General features: G+C 37.0%; 1 protein-coding gene across 1 annotated transcript; it reads left to right on the top strand.

Moving 5' to 3' along the window:
• The first annotated feature begins 5835 nt into the window (after positions 1-5835).
• On the top strand, positions 5836-6777 carry LOC104856166 (olfactory receptor 10T2). Its single transcript, XM_010615391.1, has one exon. It carries the CDS (start codon positions 5836-5838, stop codon positions 6775-6777), a length of 942 nt encoding a protein of 313 aa, XP_010613693.1.
• The last annotated feature ends 9533 nt before the right edge of the window (positions 6778-16310 follow it).

Below are 16310 nucleotides of genomic sequence, written 5' to 3'. Positions count from 1 at the left end.
AAGAAAAAAATATGAGAAAATGAAAAAATGGAAATAAAGTGTTTGTAACTGGGGAGGGGAGGAGGGGGTGAAGGGAGGGCAGGGACAAGGGGAAAAAATGAGAACCAAGACCTGTCATGCAAAGGAACAAGATCCCTATGATGAATGTAACTGTACGGTATACCTAAAATGTACCAATAAACTCAATGAGAGAAAAAAAAAAGAAACTGGAATTCTTAACAGTATCATGAGAATATAAAACTACACGATTGTTTTTGGAAAATTAGCTATTTCTTAAAAATATAAACAAACACCACCATAAGACCCAAGATGCCTGATTTTTTTATATTTCCTAAGACAATGAAAGACACATCAACCACAGACTATTTGAAAGCTTGTAGACATCATCTGCTAACAAAAGCCTCAAATTGGAAACAATCTCAAAGCCCACAAACAGATGAGTGATTAAATTGTGATATACCCATTTAATGGAACATTCTTTAGCAATAAAAAGAATTAAATTACTATACGCATGATGTGGATGAACCTCAAAATAATTGTGCAGTAGAAAGAAGTCCAACGGCGGGCATTTCTTTATTTGAAAGCTTGTAGACATCATCTGCTAACAAAAGCCTCAAATTGGAAACAATCTCAAAGCCCACAAACAGATGAGTGATTAAATTGTGATATACCCATTTAATGGAACATTCTTTAGCAATAAAAAGAATTAAATTACTATACGCATGATGTGGATGAACCTCAAAATAATTGTGCAGTAGAAAGAAGTCCAACGGCAGGGATTTTTCTCAGTGGCACCACCTGCCTTGCAAGCACAAGGTCCTGAGTTCAATCCACAATACCAAAAAGAGTCCAATGTAGTGAAATATTTCACCTGTGATTTTTAAGTTACAAAACTCTAGAAAAGCCAAATTAATCTACATTAGCAAGAAGCAAATCTACAGTTCCCTGATTCCAGGGACAGAAGGAAGTAGGGATCTCAAAAAGACATTACAAATCTATGAAGGCTGAAGGAGTTGTTATTTTAAATTACAGAAAAACAAAGAGGGTTACTATGAGAAGAGATTACATTATCCTTCCATAACAACCAATGTTTGGTTACATAATACCCCATAAATATGTAGAATTTCTGTGTTTTATGCAATAGGTAAAAATACATTTAACTGAGCATAGTGGCATATGCCTCAATCCCAGCACTCCAGAAGCTGAGGCAAAAGGATGTGCCTTCAAGCCCAGGCAGGGCAATTTAGCAATTTAGTGAGACCTTGTGTCAAAACATACAGAAATGGGGAAAGAGGACGTAGGTCAATCCAAAGGCCCTGAGTAGTACATAAAGTTTCCAGTACCACAAAAAAGAAAACAAAGTAATGAATTTAAATTTTTTAAAAGACAGCTTTGGGAACACATATTAGAGATAACACTTGAAAGTTCAGGAGTTAGAAAATAGAGATGGTAAAGAATTCGAGGGAGGGCCCGGGATTTAGGTCAGTGGTGCCACCAACTGCCTCGCAAGTGCAAGGTCCTAAATTTGATCCCCAGTACCAAAGCAAACAGACAAACAAAAAGCAAGCCAACAAATATCTCTGCAATAACTGAGGATTTGGATTAAAGTGGATTTTCTTTTTAAACAAAGTCTTTTACAGCAAGGTTGCCCGTGACAAAGCAATGACAAAGACCATTCTATGTTTTCTTTCTTTCTATCCACCTTCCTTGTCTCTCCAGGGGACAGTCTCGTGACATCCCATTCCTTTACTGTGTGAGTAGGGTAGAAGGGACCAGGAAGACCTGGCAAATTTTCAGAATTATAAAATCAGTGGTATTGTGCAGGAAGTAAATATGCCTGTGGGAATCATTTACGTCTAACGTATATATTAATAAATTGATTTTCAGACATTTCCACTGCTACTAAGAAGAATAAGAACAAACAAGAATGAGTTCTATCAGAGTTAGAGTTTAGAAAGCACTTTGTGAACATGATATTGGAATTTAGATCCATACACAGATCTTTCAGTATCGCAAACAGTCTCGAGATAATTGCCTCCAGTGGCCCCAGGACTCTCATTAAAATCTTCATGGCTCTGAGTTGTATGCATAAGGTGAAAACACTGCCCTCATATCATAAGAGACTCTAATTTCAGAAGGGGCTTGTCACAGGCATTCGAAGGGGAAAATAGCATTAAAAATGTATCCGGAATTATCAAATATACAAAGTCACAGGAACAGTTTCAGGAAACAGCACCTCAAGTTTGAAAATAAAGTCTTCTCCTGCTTCTTTACCTTGTGATTTTTTAAAAACTAGAAGATGATTCTCCTACTTTAGTAGGTAAGAATAACAGGAGACCTTTTTTGCACCTTGCAATGAACATTACTCTACATCTTCTAGTAATCAAGTGTGTATTGGTGTTTATCATTTGATAGAAGGTTTAAAAAACTGTGGACCCAGAAAAGTGGGAAATTAATAAAGCTAAATGCTTATTATTCTTAGAAAAATGAAACCAAGAAAACTGCATAGGGGAGCTTTGAAGGACTGGAGAATAGGACTTGTTTGAGTGTAACAACGAGAAGGGCCAAAAATCTAGTATCACTATACCTCACTGACATCTACAAATAACTTTATATAGGAAATACAAGATGGGGAAAATGGCCCATTTTTCTCTGTAAATCTTTTTCATTCAAAACTTAGAGGAATTCTGGCATTGGAATGTACTAGAGGGATGAACTAGGAACTCTTTTCTTAAGATCTGAGTATAAAGTCACAGAAGGTAATTGGTAGCTGAAGCAACAGGAGAGGAAGAGATTGTCCTTTAGCAGTAAATAGACTGGAAGGCCCTGAAAAAAAAAAAAAAAAGTCTATGTGGCACTCAAAGATAAGCCACATGAGTCTTGACTGAAGACTGCTTGGGTAGATTCGTTGCCACTCTTCGGGTCTTTGTTTCACCTGTTCCCTGTACCTGCAGCATTCTTTCCCCTGATCTTTATGTGTTGCTTGCCCATTCCACATTTAATTGTTTCAACCTCCTCACAGAGGGTTTTCCAGACTGGATAAACAATTCTAGTGGTCTCCTGCATCACAGGAATCCTATGGGTCTGGTTCCACATCATGTTTCCCATACAATGACCTGTCTGGCACATCATGAACATTTAGTCAGTGTATGCTGAATTAATGCATGACTTTGAGACTTATCCAACCACTTTGTCTCTTACTTTCATCTCTTGTAAAATGTGAACGATGAGATGATTCCCACCACATAAGCTTGTAAGGATTACATGAAAGAGCACTGTCTAACCCCAGAAACTATTCTAGTTCATTCTCTGAATAGGAGCTGTTTCCCTGGACTGATTGCTTTTATAGTCTTTTCTTTGTGTTTTAGGTTTTCTTATTTTTATTAGTACATTTGCAGTATGTAATGTTTACTTTTCTTGTGTAGATTTGATATACCTTTTTTGGGGGGGGTACTGGAGATTGAATTTGGGACTTTGTGCTTGCAAAGCAGGTGGTGGTACCACTGAGCTAAATCCCCAGCTAAAACATCTTAATTCTCATTTTCATAGCCTCTCATTCCCTCCATCCCTGATCCCTCCATTTCATGATCCCCCTTCCCATTTGAGAAAAATCTATCGTCCTACTTCCTATTATCCAGTTTTTGCTTTTCTCTTTATTATAATTTGGGTTTCTCATATAAGAGAAACCATATGATATTTAAATTTGTGTGTCTGATTTATTCCACTTAACATTACGGACTCAAGGTGCATCCATTTGCTTACAAACGACTCAAATTTATCCTTCTTTATGGCAGAGCAGTTCACCATTATGTGTAACAACCACATTTTCTTTATCCACTCATCTGTTAGTGGACGTATAGGCTCCTTCCAAGATTTAGCTATTATGAATGATGCTGGTATTGCATGACTAAGCACTATAACAGTCTGTAACTATTTCGGGAAGGTTCCTAGAAAGGGGAATACCTGGGCAATAGAACTTCTCATTTTAGTTTTTTGAGGAATACCCACACTGATTTCCATAGTAGTTGCACTAGTTTACATTCCCAACAACAATGTAGAAGGGTTCCTCTTCCCCACACCCTTGCCAGAATTTGTTTGTTTGTTTGTTTGTTTTTGTTTTTTTCCAGGGTAAGATGGAATCTCAGTGTTGTTTTAATTCACACTTCTGTAATGGCCTGTGATTGTGAAAATTTCTCCATGTATTTATTGGCCAATTGTAATTATTCTTCTAAGAAGTATCTATTCATTTCAGTTACCCATTTTTTATTAGACCTTTTATTTTGGAGGGTTTAATTTGTTGAGTTCTTTTTATATTCTAAATATCTGTCCTCTGCCTAAAAAGTAGCTGGCAAAAAAAATTTTTTTTCCATTCTGCAAGTTGTCTTTTTACTTTGTTCATTATTTCTTTTACTGAAATAAAGCTTTTTAATCTGATATAATCCCATTTATTGATTCTTGGTACCATTTCATATGCTACTTGGCTTCTGTTCAGCAAGTCCTTGCCTATGCCTATGAGTTTTACCTATCTTATCCTCCAGCAGGTGTTTTTTGTTATCTGATCCATTTCTATTTTAGTTTAGTCCATGGTGATAGATTTGAGTCTAGATTCAATTTTCTGCATGTGAATAGTTAGTTTTTCCAGCACCATTCATTAAAGAGGCTATCTTTTCTCCATGTATGATTTAGGCCCCTTTGTGAAAAATCAAATAGTAAATGTGCATCCTCCGTTCTGTTCCGTGGATTCTCAGGTCTATTTCTCTGCCAATACACCTTTTATATTCTGTATCCCAGACTACAGTTACAATGAGAAAACAGCAATTCTTCAAATAACACTAGTTTTATTTTTCCTCTTTAATCTTTGTGAGTTATACAGAGAATGATTTCCAGCCAGCTCCTCCTTTGCCCTCTCTTCTGTACCTCTCCCATTTCCACCCTTGCTTTCTTCTTATTTTTTTCTTTACCTTTAACAGTGCCTTCGAGCCAATCATATTTTAGTAGGCGGTTTGAATCAATTTCCATTTTTTTCTTTTTTGCACATTTTTTTCTCCGTAGCCATTTTCTTCCTGTTTCACACTATCAACTATACCATTTGAACCTTTGACACAGTTTCAATGAGAAGCTCTTAGGAACTTTAAAAGTATTAATACAAAACTAGATTATTACAAACTACTTATGTAGTGTATCACGAGCACTAAATATTATCACGAATCTCTAACCAGTAGAAAGTACGTGTTAAATTTATTTATCTGATCAAGTCATTTCCTCAATTATCACCATTGAATCACTGTGTGGTAAGGAGCTCTGATGTAAATGGGATTGTACAAAGGAAAATATCAAAGTTCTTTCAGAAACGTTCATTGATTCCTCTAAAATATTTAAATGTTACATTAATTTGAAATAACTTCAAGACTGAATTATTTTATTCATTTAATCTTGAGTGCCAGTGTACCATTAGACTACAAAATATATTTGAAAAATATGGCCTCACAAAATCCACTCGGTGAGAATCAAACACTGTTGTTCATGTTTTCCCTTTTCTGTGCAGATCCTGATTGGAGAAAGAGCAGGATGAAGAATAATTTTTTGGTACAATTTAAGAAGATGTTTGGGCCCACTCTCTGGTACAGTGATCCTCATAATAGAATAATTCCCCACCTCACTCAGACTCTTATAGCCAGGTGCATTTGACTCTCTTTTTACAGGATCCTTCATTAAAAGTTATCTTACACTTGCACAGCTGCCCTTGATTAAACTCCAGGTGACATCAGTGCTGTAGAACTGAGCCTTGGCATCAAGCACATATACACCTGGGAGTAAAATACTGCCACCAGAAGGATGGACAACCACACCACAGGGAACACATTCCTTCTATGGGGGTTTTCCAGTTTCCCAGAACTGCAGACGCTTCTCTTTGTGGTGATTTTCTCTTCCCATGTGACAATCCTACTCGCAAATGTGTCCATAATGGTAGCCATTAAGCTCAATCACAACCTTCACACCCCCATGTATTTTTTCCTCTTTGGCCTATCCTTTTCTGAAACCTGTACCACGATGGTTATCATCCCCCGCATGTTAGTGGACTTGCTGTCAGATAGCAAGACTATTTCCCTTCCTGAGTGTGCCACGCAGATGTTTTTCTTCTTTGGTTTGGGAGGAAATAACTGCTTCATTTTAGCCACTATGTCCTATGACCGGTACATTGCCATCCACAACCCACTGCAATATCCCATGCTGATGACCAAAAAGATCTGCTTTCAGCTTATAATGGCTTCTTGTATAATTGGGTTCCTGGTTTCAGGGTGCATTGCTGTCATTATCTTCACCTTCTCTTTTTGTGACTCTCATACCATTCAGCATTTCTTCTGTGACATCTTGCCTGTGGCCAGCCTTGCTTGTGATTATACTCCCTTCCATGAAATGGCTATCTGTATGCTCTGTGCCTTTGTGTTAGTGGGCAGCTTTATTTTAATTGTAATTTCCTATGTCTTCATTTTGTCTTTAGTTCTGAAGATGCCTTCTGCAAAGGGGAGGTATAAGGCCTTCTCCACCTGCTCCTCCCACCTCACTGTGGTGTGTATTCACTACGGGTTCGCTTGTTATATCTATTTGAGACCCAAGAGCAGGGACTCCTTCCGTGAGGACATGCTGATGGCTGTGACATACACAGTGCTGACCCCTCTGCTTAACCCCATTGTTTACAGCCTGAGGAACAAAGAGATGCAAGTGGCCCTATGGAAAGTACTAGAGAATGGCCACAGGTTTATTTCTAGGTGGTAAATAAAATAGCCCCAGATATTTTTTTAATTGAACAGGTTAACAAGAAAAAGTGAAATACATCTAATAAAAAAAATAACTTTTACACAAACAAATTGAAGTACTGTATTATCTAATCTGATATATCCTTGCTTTACCATGTTTCTACAAATGGGGTATAGTTTTAAATATTTTCAAATGTTACAATATATACCCACACGTACATGTAAGAAATACCACAAATATGTTTTGAACACAGTATTTTCATAATAGCAGTTGCCTGTAGAGAAAAAAGAAAATCATAACATTGTGTAACATTTGAACAGCAGTACAAAGTATTCCATATTGGCTCCTGGATCCTTGGAATAGGGCTATTTCATAGAAAAGTCCAAGTGGAGGAAACTGGAACCACTCTTCCCAGCCAACATAGGAAATTAGAGGAATGTTTCAAGGAAATAGAAGTTGAATCTAGCCAAGATGCAGCACAAGATTCTAGCAGCATAACTGGAGCAGTGAGATCAAGTTCCTGGGACAGCAGGGTTGGTGTAAGGAACCCTAGCATCCAGCACATATCAGGGATAGCACTCAGTCTACAGACCCTGGTTTGCAGCAGCAGCGGCACTGGTACCCTCATTTGGCCAGCCCTTCACAGGGATTTGAGCCTGATTCTCTAGTTCTCCTGGTGACTGCTGATCTGAAAATATCCAGACTCTGTTTCTGTGGCTTACTGACTGACATGCACACACTCTTAGTAATGTTTGTAAAAGTTATTAATGCATGCAAAACAGCAGTATATTGTGCACTGGAGTAAATCATATGGATGAAAGATTTTAGTCTTAGTTGCTCATCCATCATTTATAGAGCACCATTATGAAAGTAGTTAGATATTTAAATATGACCTTATAAGTAAATGTACTGTAGACAACATCATTTTAAAAGCACCTTCACATTGACAGGAGACAGGACAGAATAAAGAAAATGTGAACTCTGGTCTCAGTATACCTGTTTCAGATCCCACTTCAGCCACTCATTGATTTACTTTGTCCTTGGTCAAATTGCATAACACTAAATATTCAAATTCTTTGTCTATATAATGAAGATAATAGAAATGTTGGTGATGAAACTAAGTAACATATGTAAAGATCGTAGAATAGTATCTAGCATAAGCGCTCACTACACATTAGATACTAAGAAAACAGTACCACATAGAAAAATATTTGTTATGTTTTAATTAATTTAATATTTTCAGCAAACCTCTGAAAAGTATTGCTGTTATCCCCATTTGACAGATGAGAAAATAAAACCACAGAGAGATAAAGCAATTTGTCTAAGATGATAGGGGACTAAGTAGATGAGCTTGGGTTCCAATCCCCTTGATGTGACTTCGGAGTTACCACTTTAATCACAAAACTAGAACTAATTTACTACTACTACCAATTACTGTTACTCTTATTTTTTACTATCATTATTGTCCAGTTCTAATAGTTTGTTGGCTCTGATCTGAAACAGAGTGTGACTTATTGCAAGTATAATCTAACACACTTTCAAAGTTATTAGGACAATTATTTCCCATCTATCTGAAAGTTGTTTACCTGAAACTAGACTTTGGGTTTAGATAACTTGGTTCAGAGTAGATGCTTTAATGATTCCTCAGGGAACAGAGCAACATTGGCTCATAGTTAGCTTTAAAGACAATAGTGAGTTTGGAGATTAGATGAGGGATTCATGTCTCCTAATTTTAGAGACAAAGACGAGGTACAGAATTGAAGACCAAGCCCCTAAGAACTCATAGGTGAGACACTATTTCTGCCCATCACTGCAGTCAAGCCAATACATCTGTAATTCATGCCATATTCCCAGATAATGGACCATTAAAGAGACAAGGACATCATTAACCTTAACCTTATATGCACAGTCACCCCTTGGTATCCAGTCGTCATTGGTTCCATGATCCCTCGTGGATACCAAAATCTATGGATGTTCAAGTCCCTTATATAAAATTGTGTATTTGCATCTAACCTACCCACACTTGAAATCACAATACTTTAAATCATCATAAGATTACTTGTAATCGCTAATGCAAAGTAAATGTTATGCAAATAATTGTTTAGGAAATGTTGTTTAGGGAGTAATGATCTGGGAAAATCTGTACATGTTCAATACAAATGTAATTTTTTTTCAAATAGTTTACATTTGATTAAATCCACAGATGCAGGATCATAAACAAAGAAGGTATTTTATCTACATATTAAAAATTGCCTTTGTTGAAGGAACTCCTAAGCAAAAAGATATCAGAAGCTATTGCTAAATTGTTTTATAGCGAAATACTTTTACTTTAAACCAAATACAAGGAAAATAGCAATCAGGGCACTCAGCAACTCACAGTCTTGCCAAAGAATCAACAAATCCTTACAGGTGCTGGTTGTTATAGAACAAAGTAACCCTCACTGAGTTCTAGCACTTTTAATGATCACCACCCCAAAGAATTAACATCACCAAGATTCTGCAATCTAGGAAATGCGCTCAATCAATGAGTATCCCCAGATAAATGTGTGAACTGTATATGTACTCTCCTTTAATATACCTGCTTTCTAAAAACTAGAAGTAAATCTCATGACTCTTAAAAACAATTTGCTCTGCTTCAGAATCCCGCTGGTAGCTATCTGACCCTCCTGAATGAAGAAATTTTATTTTCTAGTTTTGCAAAGTGAGAAGATGAAGTACGAATATTGGCTCAGAAGTACACCATGAGGTAGGTACACAATGTCCATTTCTCCCGTCTTCTTCCCCATCCTGGTACTCTCACCCACACAAGACTCAGTGTCATCTACCAGATACTCAGTTCCTATAACTGTATCATTATGGGATAAGCATTCCATACAAGAATCAGTTCTTGCTGAAAAGTACATCGATTATCATCTGAACCCGGACCAGAAAGAAAGTGAAGTGATAAGAGATAAAATGCAACACACATGGCAGTAGATAAGCAAATTCTCTTCCTCTGTCTTTTATGCCCACCCCTTTAGTCACAGCTCAAGATAGGTGAACAGTCATAAAGACTCCAGCAACAAACCAAACGTCCCCTTGCTTGTTAAAATAACCTGATTGGTTGCTGGGTGTTGTGGTGCACACCTGTAATCCCAGCACTCGGGAGTCTGAGGCAGGAGGATCTCTGTGAGTTCAAGGCCAGCTTGGACTACATAGTGAGCAGCCTAAAGTACACAGCAAGACCCTGCTGCAAAACAAAGGAGGAGGAGGAGGAGGAAAGGGAGGAGGAGGAGGGAGAAGGAAAAGAGGAAGAAGAGGAGGAGGAGGTAGAGGAGGAGGAAGAAGGTGATAACCTGGCTGGGATCAACTATACCATTTGCAAAATCATAAACTTCTTCAGTTAGCAAATCAGATTTGCCTTTCACTCTCCAACATACTTAGCCTAGAAATCTTCCACTCTTACCAGAATGGATAGTAACAGACCTACCCACTAGAAGTTACACAAAATGGCAAAATTCACTAGAAAAGGCAGCTAGATCTATACATCAGGTCTGATCCAAACATACTTCTCTTCCAGTTTTTCCCTTTTCAGAGAGAATTAACAAATTTGGGAAATTCTAAGGGATAATTTGAGAAAGCTCTGCCCTGCCTTGAATGCCAAGGTTGAGAACTATATACTTTGTACTTAAAGGGCCTAGAGAACTATATTCTAATCCTTTTTTCCCTAGGCCATGAGGAAAGACCAGATGCATGGAGAAATTGACTCTAACCACACCAGCAAGCACTGACTTCAATTTCAATCCAGAGAGAAATAGGGCAGGGTGAAAGACAGGGAAGGAGGAGAAAGAAACCATTACAACATTTACTTTGTGTCCTGACTTTGACTATGATTTTATTCCTTCATTTATTCCAGTAGGGAATACATAACTGTAAGACAAATGAAAACTACTTTTCTCTAGCTGCTGTGATAAATACGCAGGCCAAGACCATCTTTCTACTACAAGCAAAAATGTCCAATATGTGCATCCGAGTCCATAACCGTTGTATAATCTTATCCAGCCTCTGAGAAGCACGCATGGGACCTTTGCCCCAAATGTTACTTCAAGGTCACCTATGGCAATGTTCCAGCAAGGACAAGATAGCTGTATCTTAGCACAACAGTGCTGGACTTGGCAGCCATTCTGGGAACAGGCAGCAAAACAGCACAATCTGACTCATCATTAGCCACCAGAATGATTCAGGGATTTTAATTCCCAAGAGTACTTTAATTTAAATGTAAAGTATCTCATGGAAACTCTGCACAAACCGTTCCCCTGGTACCCAGGAAACTCTGGAATTACAAAATATAGCAGACTCATTACATTTTAACTTTATAAATACTCACATTTGTCCATGTGGAACATAAGAACTAAGCCTTCCAGTCAGTCATGAAGAGAGACCTGTGTGTCAAACAGGAAATATATTCAGTGGATGCTTTCAAGGCGTCAGGAATCCTGACTAACTGTCAGAAAGGTCCTTGGTAAGTTGTATTCACTTCTAAGACTATCATGGCAAAAATCACACAGCGGCCAGTTCTGGGGCTGTGAGACAATGGGGGGGGTCTCTCTTTTGTCAGAGATGGAGTGGGAAGGATTGGTTAACTCTCACTTGGAAAAGCTGAGATTATTTTCCTTTTTTAATTAGTTCTAAGACTATCATGGCAAAAATCACACAGCGGCCAGTTCTGGGGCTGTGAGACAATGGGGGGGATCTCTCTTTTGTCAGAGATGGAGAGGGAAGGATCGGTTAACTCTCACTTGGAAAAGCTGAGATTATTTTCCTTTTTTAATTATTTTCCTTGCCAGTGTATTTATTTTGATGAGGCAACCAGAGCAGTAATCTGGTAAGCTCTTGAAGGCTCTGAAATTGGATACCAAATTTTGGATGAATGAAACTTTCCTAGAAACAGATACTTATCTTCATCAAATTCTCACAATAGTTCATGGGCTGTCCGTCTCCCAAGGTTAAAAATATTTCTTAGGTTACTCAACAAAATTGTTTGAGACTTTCACACATAACGAATAATGGTAAGAAACACAAAACAACATTTTGAATTATCAAATGTTGAATATATTGATGAAATGCAACAATAAATGTCAAAAGTGACTGGACAAATGAAGAGGAACTGCAACTGAACTCATCCTGGTGTGCCTAAAGTTTTTCCCTAGAAGTCTAACTTTTCAAGGGAAAAATCATGAAGTAAATAAATACTGACAACTGACAAATGGGGAGATGGTATCATTTAGGTTGAGAACTTTGGAATTAGACTACTTGATTTTAAATGCAAGCTTTAATAATGAGTGAATTAGGCAAATTACTGAATTTTTATGTCTCATTTTTCTGAGACAATTATATATTAAACAAGATAGAATTATCTTGGCACATTAAAAGTATTCAGATAACCACCAGCAAATGCTATTAATTTGGGAGCTAACTAAATCTCAATAGTCACAGTTTCCTTTTGAAGGGGGTCATAAATATTCTCTTGGAAGAAAATCAAAGATAAAATATTTATTATTAGAGATTTCTTTCCTTGTTTTTACTGTAATTTGTCATAAGGTCTATTTATGTTCTAATAACAATTAGATTAATCATTGATATTATTGGTAATCCTCAAACTTAGAAATCAATTCAAGAAAAAGTATTTTGGAATACAAAAAAAACTTTTCCACATGATAAATGAATGAGTAAATATTTAGCTAATGGAACAGAAATCTTTTAAGATCTTCAAATTAGAAATCATCAACCAATTCTTAGAAACATTGCAGTCAAACGTGAAATCACATCAATACTAACTAATAGTACAAATTTACTGTGCTACAAGGGCGGTTAAATAAAGCATCTACACACTAGCTTTATGCTTCTTCTAGGGATACTAAACCTTTCCATGTCTATTTGAAGTGGGAACTGTCATAATCTGAATGGTGGTGGGAAGGCTTGATCAGTTCTAGGAATGAATCTAGAAGAATATTTTGCCACCTTTATATATAGCATAGAACCGTAAATGACAGACATTTTACAAGCAACATTTTACTGAATAAGATCGCTTAAGTGACATGCCTGAGGACTTCAAGGCTTGGTTTTAAGTTATTATTGAGAGAGACAAGACCATTAAGAAACAGTTTACATCCACCATAAACCAGGGGTTTCCGGAATACCTGTATTTAAAAGGCTCCTTACTCTTCCTTGATACAGCTAACCTAAACTTTGGGGGTACCTTTTCTCCCCTGCTGACTTCTCTTACAAGCCCTTAAAGACACATTTTTCCCCAAGAAAATCTTGAACCTTGCTTTCACCAATTTCTCCTGTCTCATCCTGTCATTTATGTGTCAGTGGCTCCCAAATCAACACCCCTGGCTCTAACTGCAACGTCATATACCATTGGCTCACACTGCATTCAGCTAATTCAGTTCTACCTTTCCTTCTGTGTCTACCAACATCATGACCTCAGGGCACCGTTGGTAAGCAAACATGCTGCCAAGTATGTTTTCTCTCAATTTTATTTACTTTTGAACACTATGATATCAATTTTAGTACATATGTGCACATATGAGTGTATGTGTGTAAAACGTGTCAGATACCCTTTTGAAAGATATACAAAGTTAGACTGTCAATTCTCGAGATGTCATTGTCGTACGTAGTCTCTCAGGTTTGAAGATTCAGTTTCAGTCAATCGCCAAGCGATAAGGACTCTATAACCTTTCTTCCTTCCCACTTTCCTTCCTTGGTGCAAGTCCTTATCCCTCTCACATGGTACATAACCCAGCTAGGATCACTACTGATGGCTCACTGTCTTCAATCTGTCCCCCACACACTGCCAGATTAAGTCTGAACCCTAAAAGCTCGCTAACCTTGAAAACTGAGAATTGGTTAAGTCATTCTACTGCTCAAATGTTTAATGGGTCCATGTTCACTACTGAACTAATTATTAAATCTCCCTGGGCTTCAAGGCTCTTCACAATATGCCACACCCTACCCCAACCAGTATGCCTCCCACTAATCGCTTCCATACCTGCTAGTTTTTATTCAAAAGTATATCACAACGCCCTGCACATTCTCTGAGCTATTCTGACTCAGTTCCTTGCTTAGTTGTTACTCTATCTAAAACACTCCCCTTCGATCCATCTTTCCTTTTCTGGAGTTCTTCCATCTTCCAATAATCATCAAAGGTCATTTCAAAGGCTGACTACTCTCTTCAGGTTACACACTAAAGGCTTAAAATGGAATATCAGACTCTCAGTTATCTAGCCCAGACATGCATTTCTAGCCACATCTTTTTATCACTCACAGGCAGTATTATTTTTAGATACAAACATAAATGAACCCTGCCTTTTTCCCATTTTAGAGTTACTTTGAGACACTTTCTACTGCACTGTACCCCTTGGAACAAGGAATCGATGAGGACAAAAAAAATTAGTCTACCAAAAGCCCATATTATCTACTTCTGAATTATCTTCCAGGCAACAGAACCCAGAAATTCCTTGCCCAAAAGATCCCCAGATTGATAATACTTGATATGATAGTACTAAAGGTCATCTGAAAAATTATACATGCAAGGATAACCAAAAAGTTTGCTACCAGACAATAAAGTGAATTATACAAATATTTTGCTTAAATATTTGGTCTTTGCTCTCAAACAGACTGAAAAAAATTCAGAAACTGACCCGAGCACCTAAGGATGTTTTAGTACACTATGAAGCAGGACTTTTAAATCAACAGAATTTCCAGAAGTATTTCACTAACAGTTGTATTAAGAAATCTGGCTAGCTATTTAAATAAATAAATAAATAAATTGATTACCTCATTATATTATAATTAAATTACAGGTAGATAAAGATCATAATGTAAAAATGAAATTCAATAAATATATAATATAAAACAAAATATTATTTAAATGATTAATAAATTGAGAAGTAATTATCTAGGCATGTCACGAAGATCAGAATTCAAAATGGAAAAGATTAGGGTCTGGGGATTTAGCTTAGTGGTTCCGCCACCTGCCTCACAAGCACAAGGACCTGAGTTCGATCCCCAGTACCAAAAAAAAAAAAAGAAAAAAATGGAAAAGATTAAGCATCAGAGCATTTAAAACTTACCGCATAACACAAAGAAAAAAATACCATAAGTCACACATGTTTAAATACTAAATAGTTTCTCTGGTGTGAATAAACTATAATAATACATAAGATCCTAATAAGATTACTGACATTATGAAATGGGAAGAAAGGGGCTAGGTGTAGGGATAGAAAAAAATGTGAGATGATGAAAATAAAGTGTTTGTAGATGGGGAGGGGAGGAGGGGGTGAAGGGAGGGCAGGGACAAGGAGAAAAAATGATAACCAAGACATGTCATGTAGAGGTACAAGATCCCAACAATGAATGTAACTGTACTGTATCCCTAAAATGTACCAATAAACTCAATTAAAGCTGAAAAAAATAAATAAAATAAAATAAGTGCCCATTAAAAGGGAACTCTTTAATAAATTACAATTCAGCTACAAAAATGAATGTCATGATTTTATACACAGTCCTTTGGAAATACTTGCTAAGTGTAGAAAGGAACAAAGTTCAAAACTGTATGATCTTGCTTATGTAGAAAAACTGTGTATTCATATTTGTACTTAAGCATTGTTTATGATATAAAAGAAACTCTTAAATTAGATACCATTAATCAATTATATTGAAAGTAGAAAGGAGAACACTCTATTTATTTATATCCCTCTTTGTCATTTGAAAATTTCACCAAGAGGCTGTATTGTATTTGTAATTCCAGATATCCAGCCCAATGCTGAGGACAATTCAACTTCCATCTCTTTAAAGATTTTCCTACCCTCTACTCACACTCACCACCCTTTTTGCAGACAGGATTTCTCTCTTTCATAGCATGAATCCATACTGAATTGTACCATCTTTACATTCATGTTTCTCCTACCAGGCTGTGTGTGAGCTCCTTGAAGGCAGACACATGTATTCATCTTTGTGGCACCCTCACCAATCATGGCATCAGGCACATTATAGATGGGCAATATGTGTCTGACAAAAGAAAACATATCAATGAGTGAAGCTTTCTTTTGCTTTCACTACCTACATAATCTCTCCCCACCATATCCTACAGCAGTCCTACATCTCTAATCCTACTCAGGTCACTCCTTTTTTGTGAAATAATACTTTATGAGCCCTTCTGCTAGACTCCATGAGAACAAAGACATTGTCACACCCAATCTCCATCCCAGAATCCTATGCTATCTGGCCCCAATTATTAAACTGGACAGAGGATATTTCTATTGTCAACATGAAAGTAAAGCATGACCTAGGAAAATCATACCCCTGCTTCCAAAAAGAAATGAGCTCAGATTTTCTGAGTCTGTTTTAGCAAAATAAAGACCCCTGGCTAATGACAGCTTTTTAACTATTAGGAATGTGAGGTTAAATTTTTGTTTTCTCATACTGGAACAAAGAAGTAGGGAAATTTTCTAAGTATCTAATCATTTTTATTCATTTTTTTTCTTTTCACAACAGATGAGAATAAA

This window comes from Fukomys damarensis, unplaced genomic scaffold (assembly GCF_012274545.1).
Source record: "Fukomys damarensis isolate Sample0158 unplaced genomic scaffold, DMR_v1.0_HiC HiC_scaffold_16, whole genome shotgun sequence".
In the NCBI taxonomy this organism is placed as follows: domain Eukaryota; kingdom Metazoa; phylum Chordata; class Mammalia; order Rodentia; family Bathyergidae; genus Fukomys; species Fukomys damarensis.
Note: the sequence above shows the minus strand (reverse complement) of the source record. Positions and strands in the feature narration are given on the sequence as shown.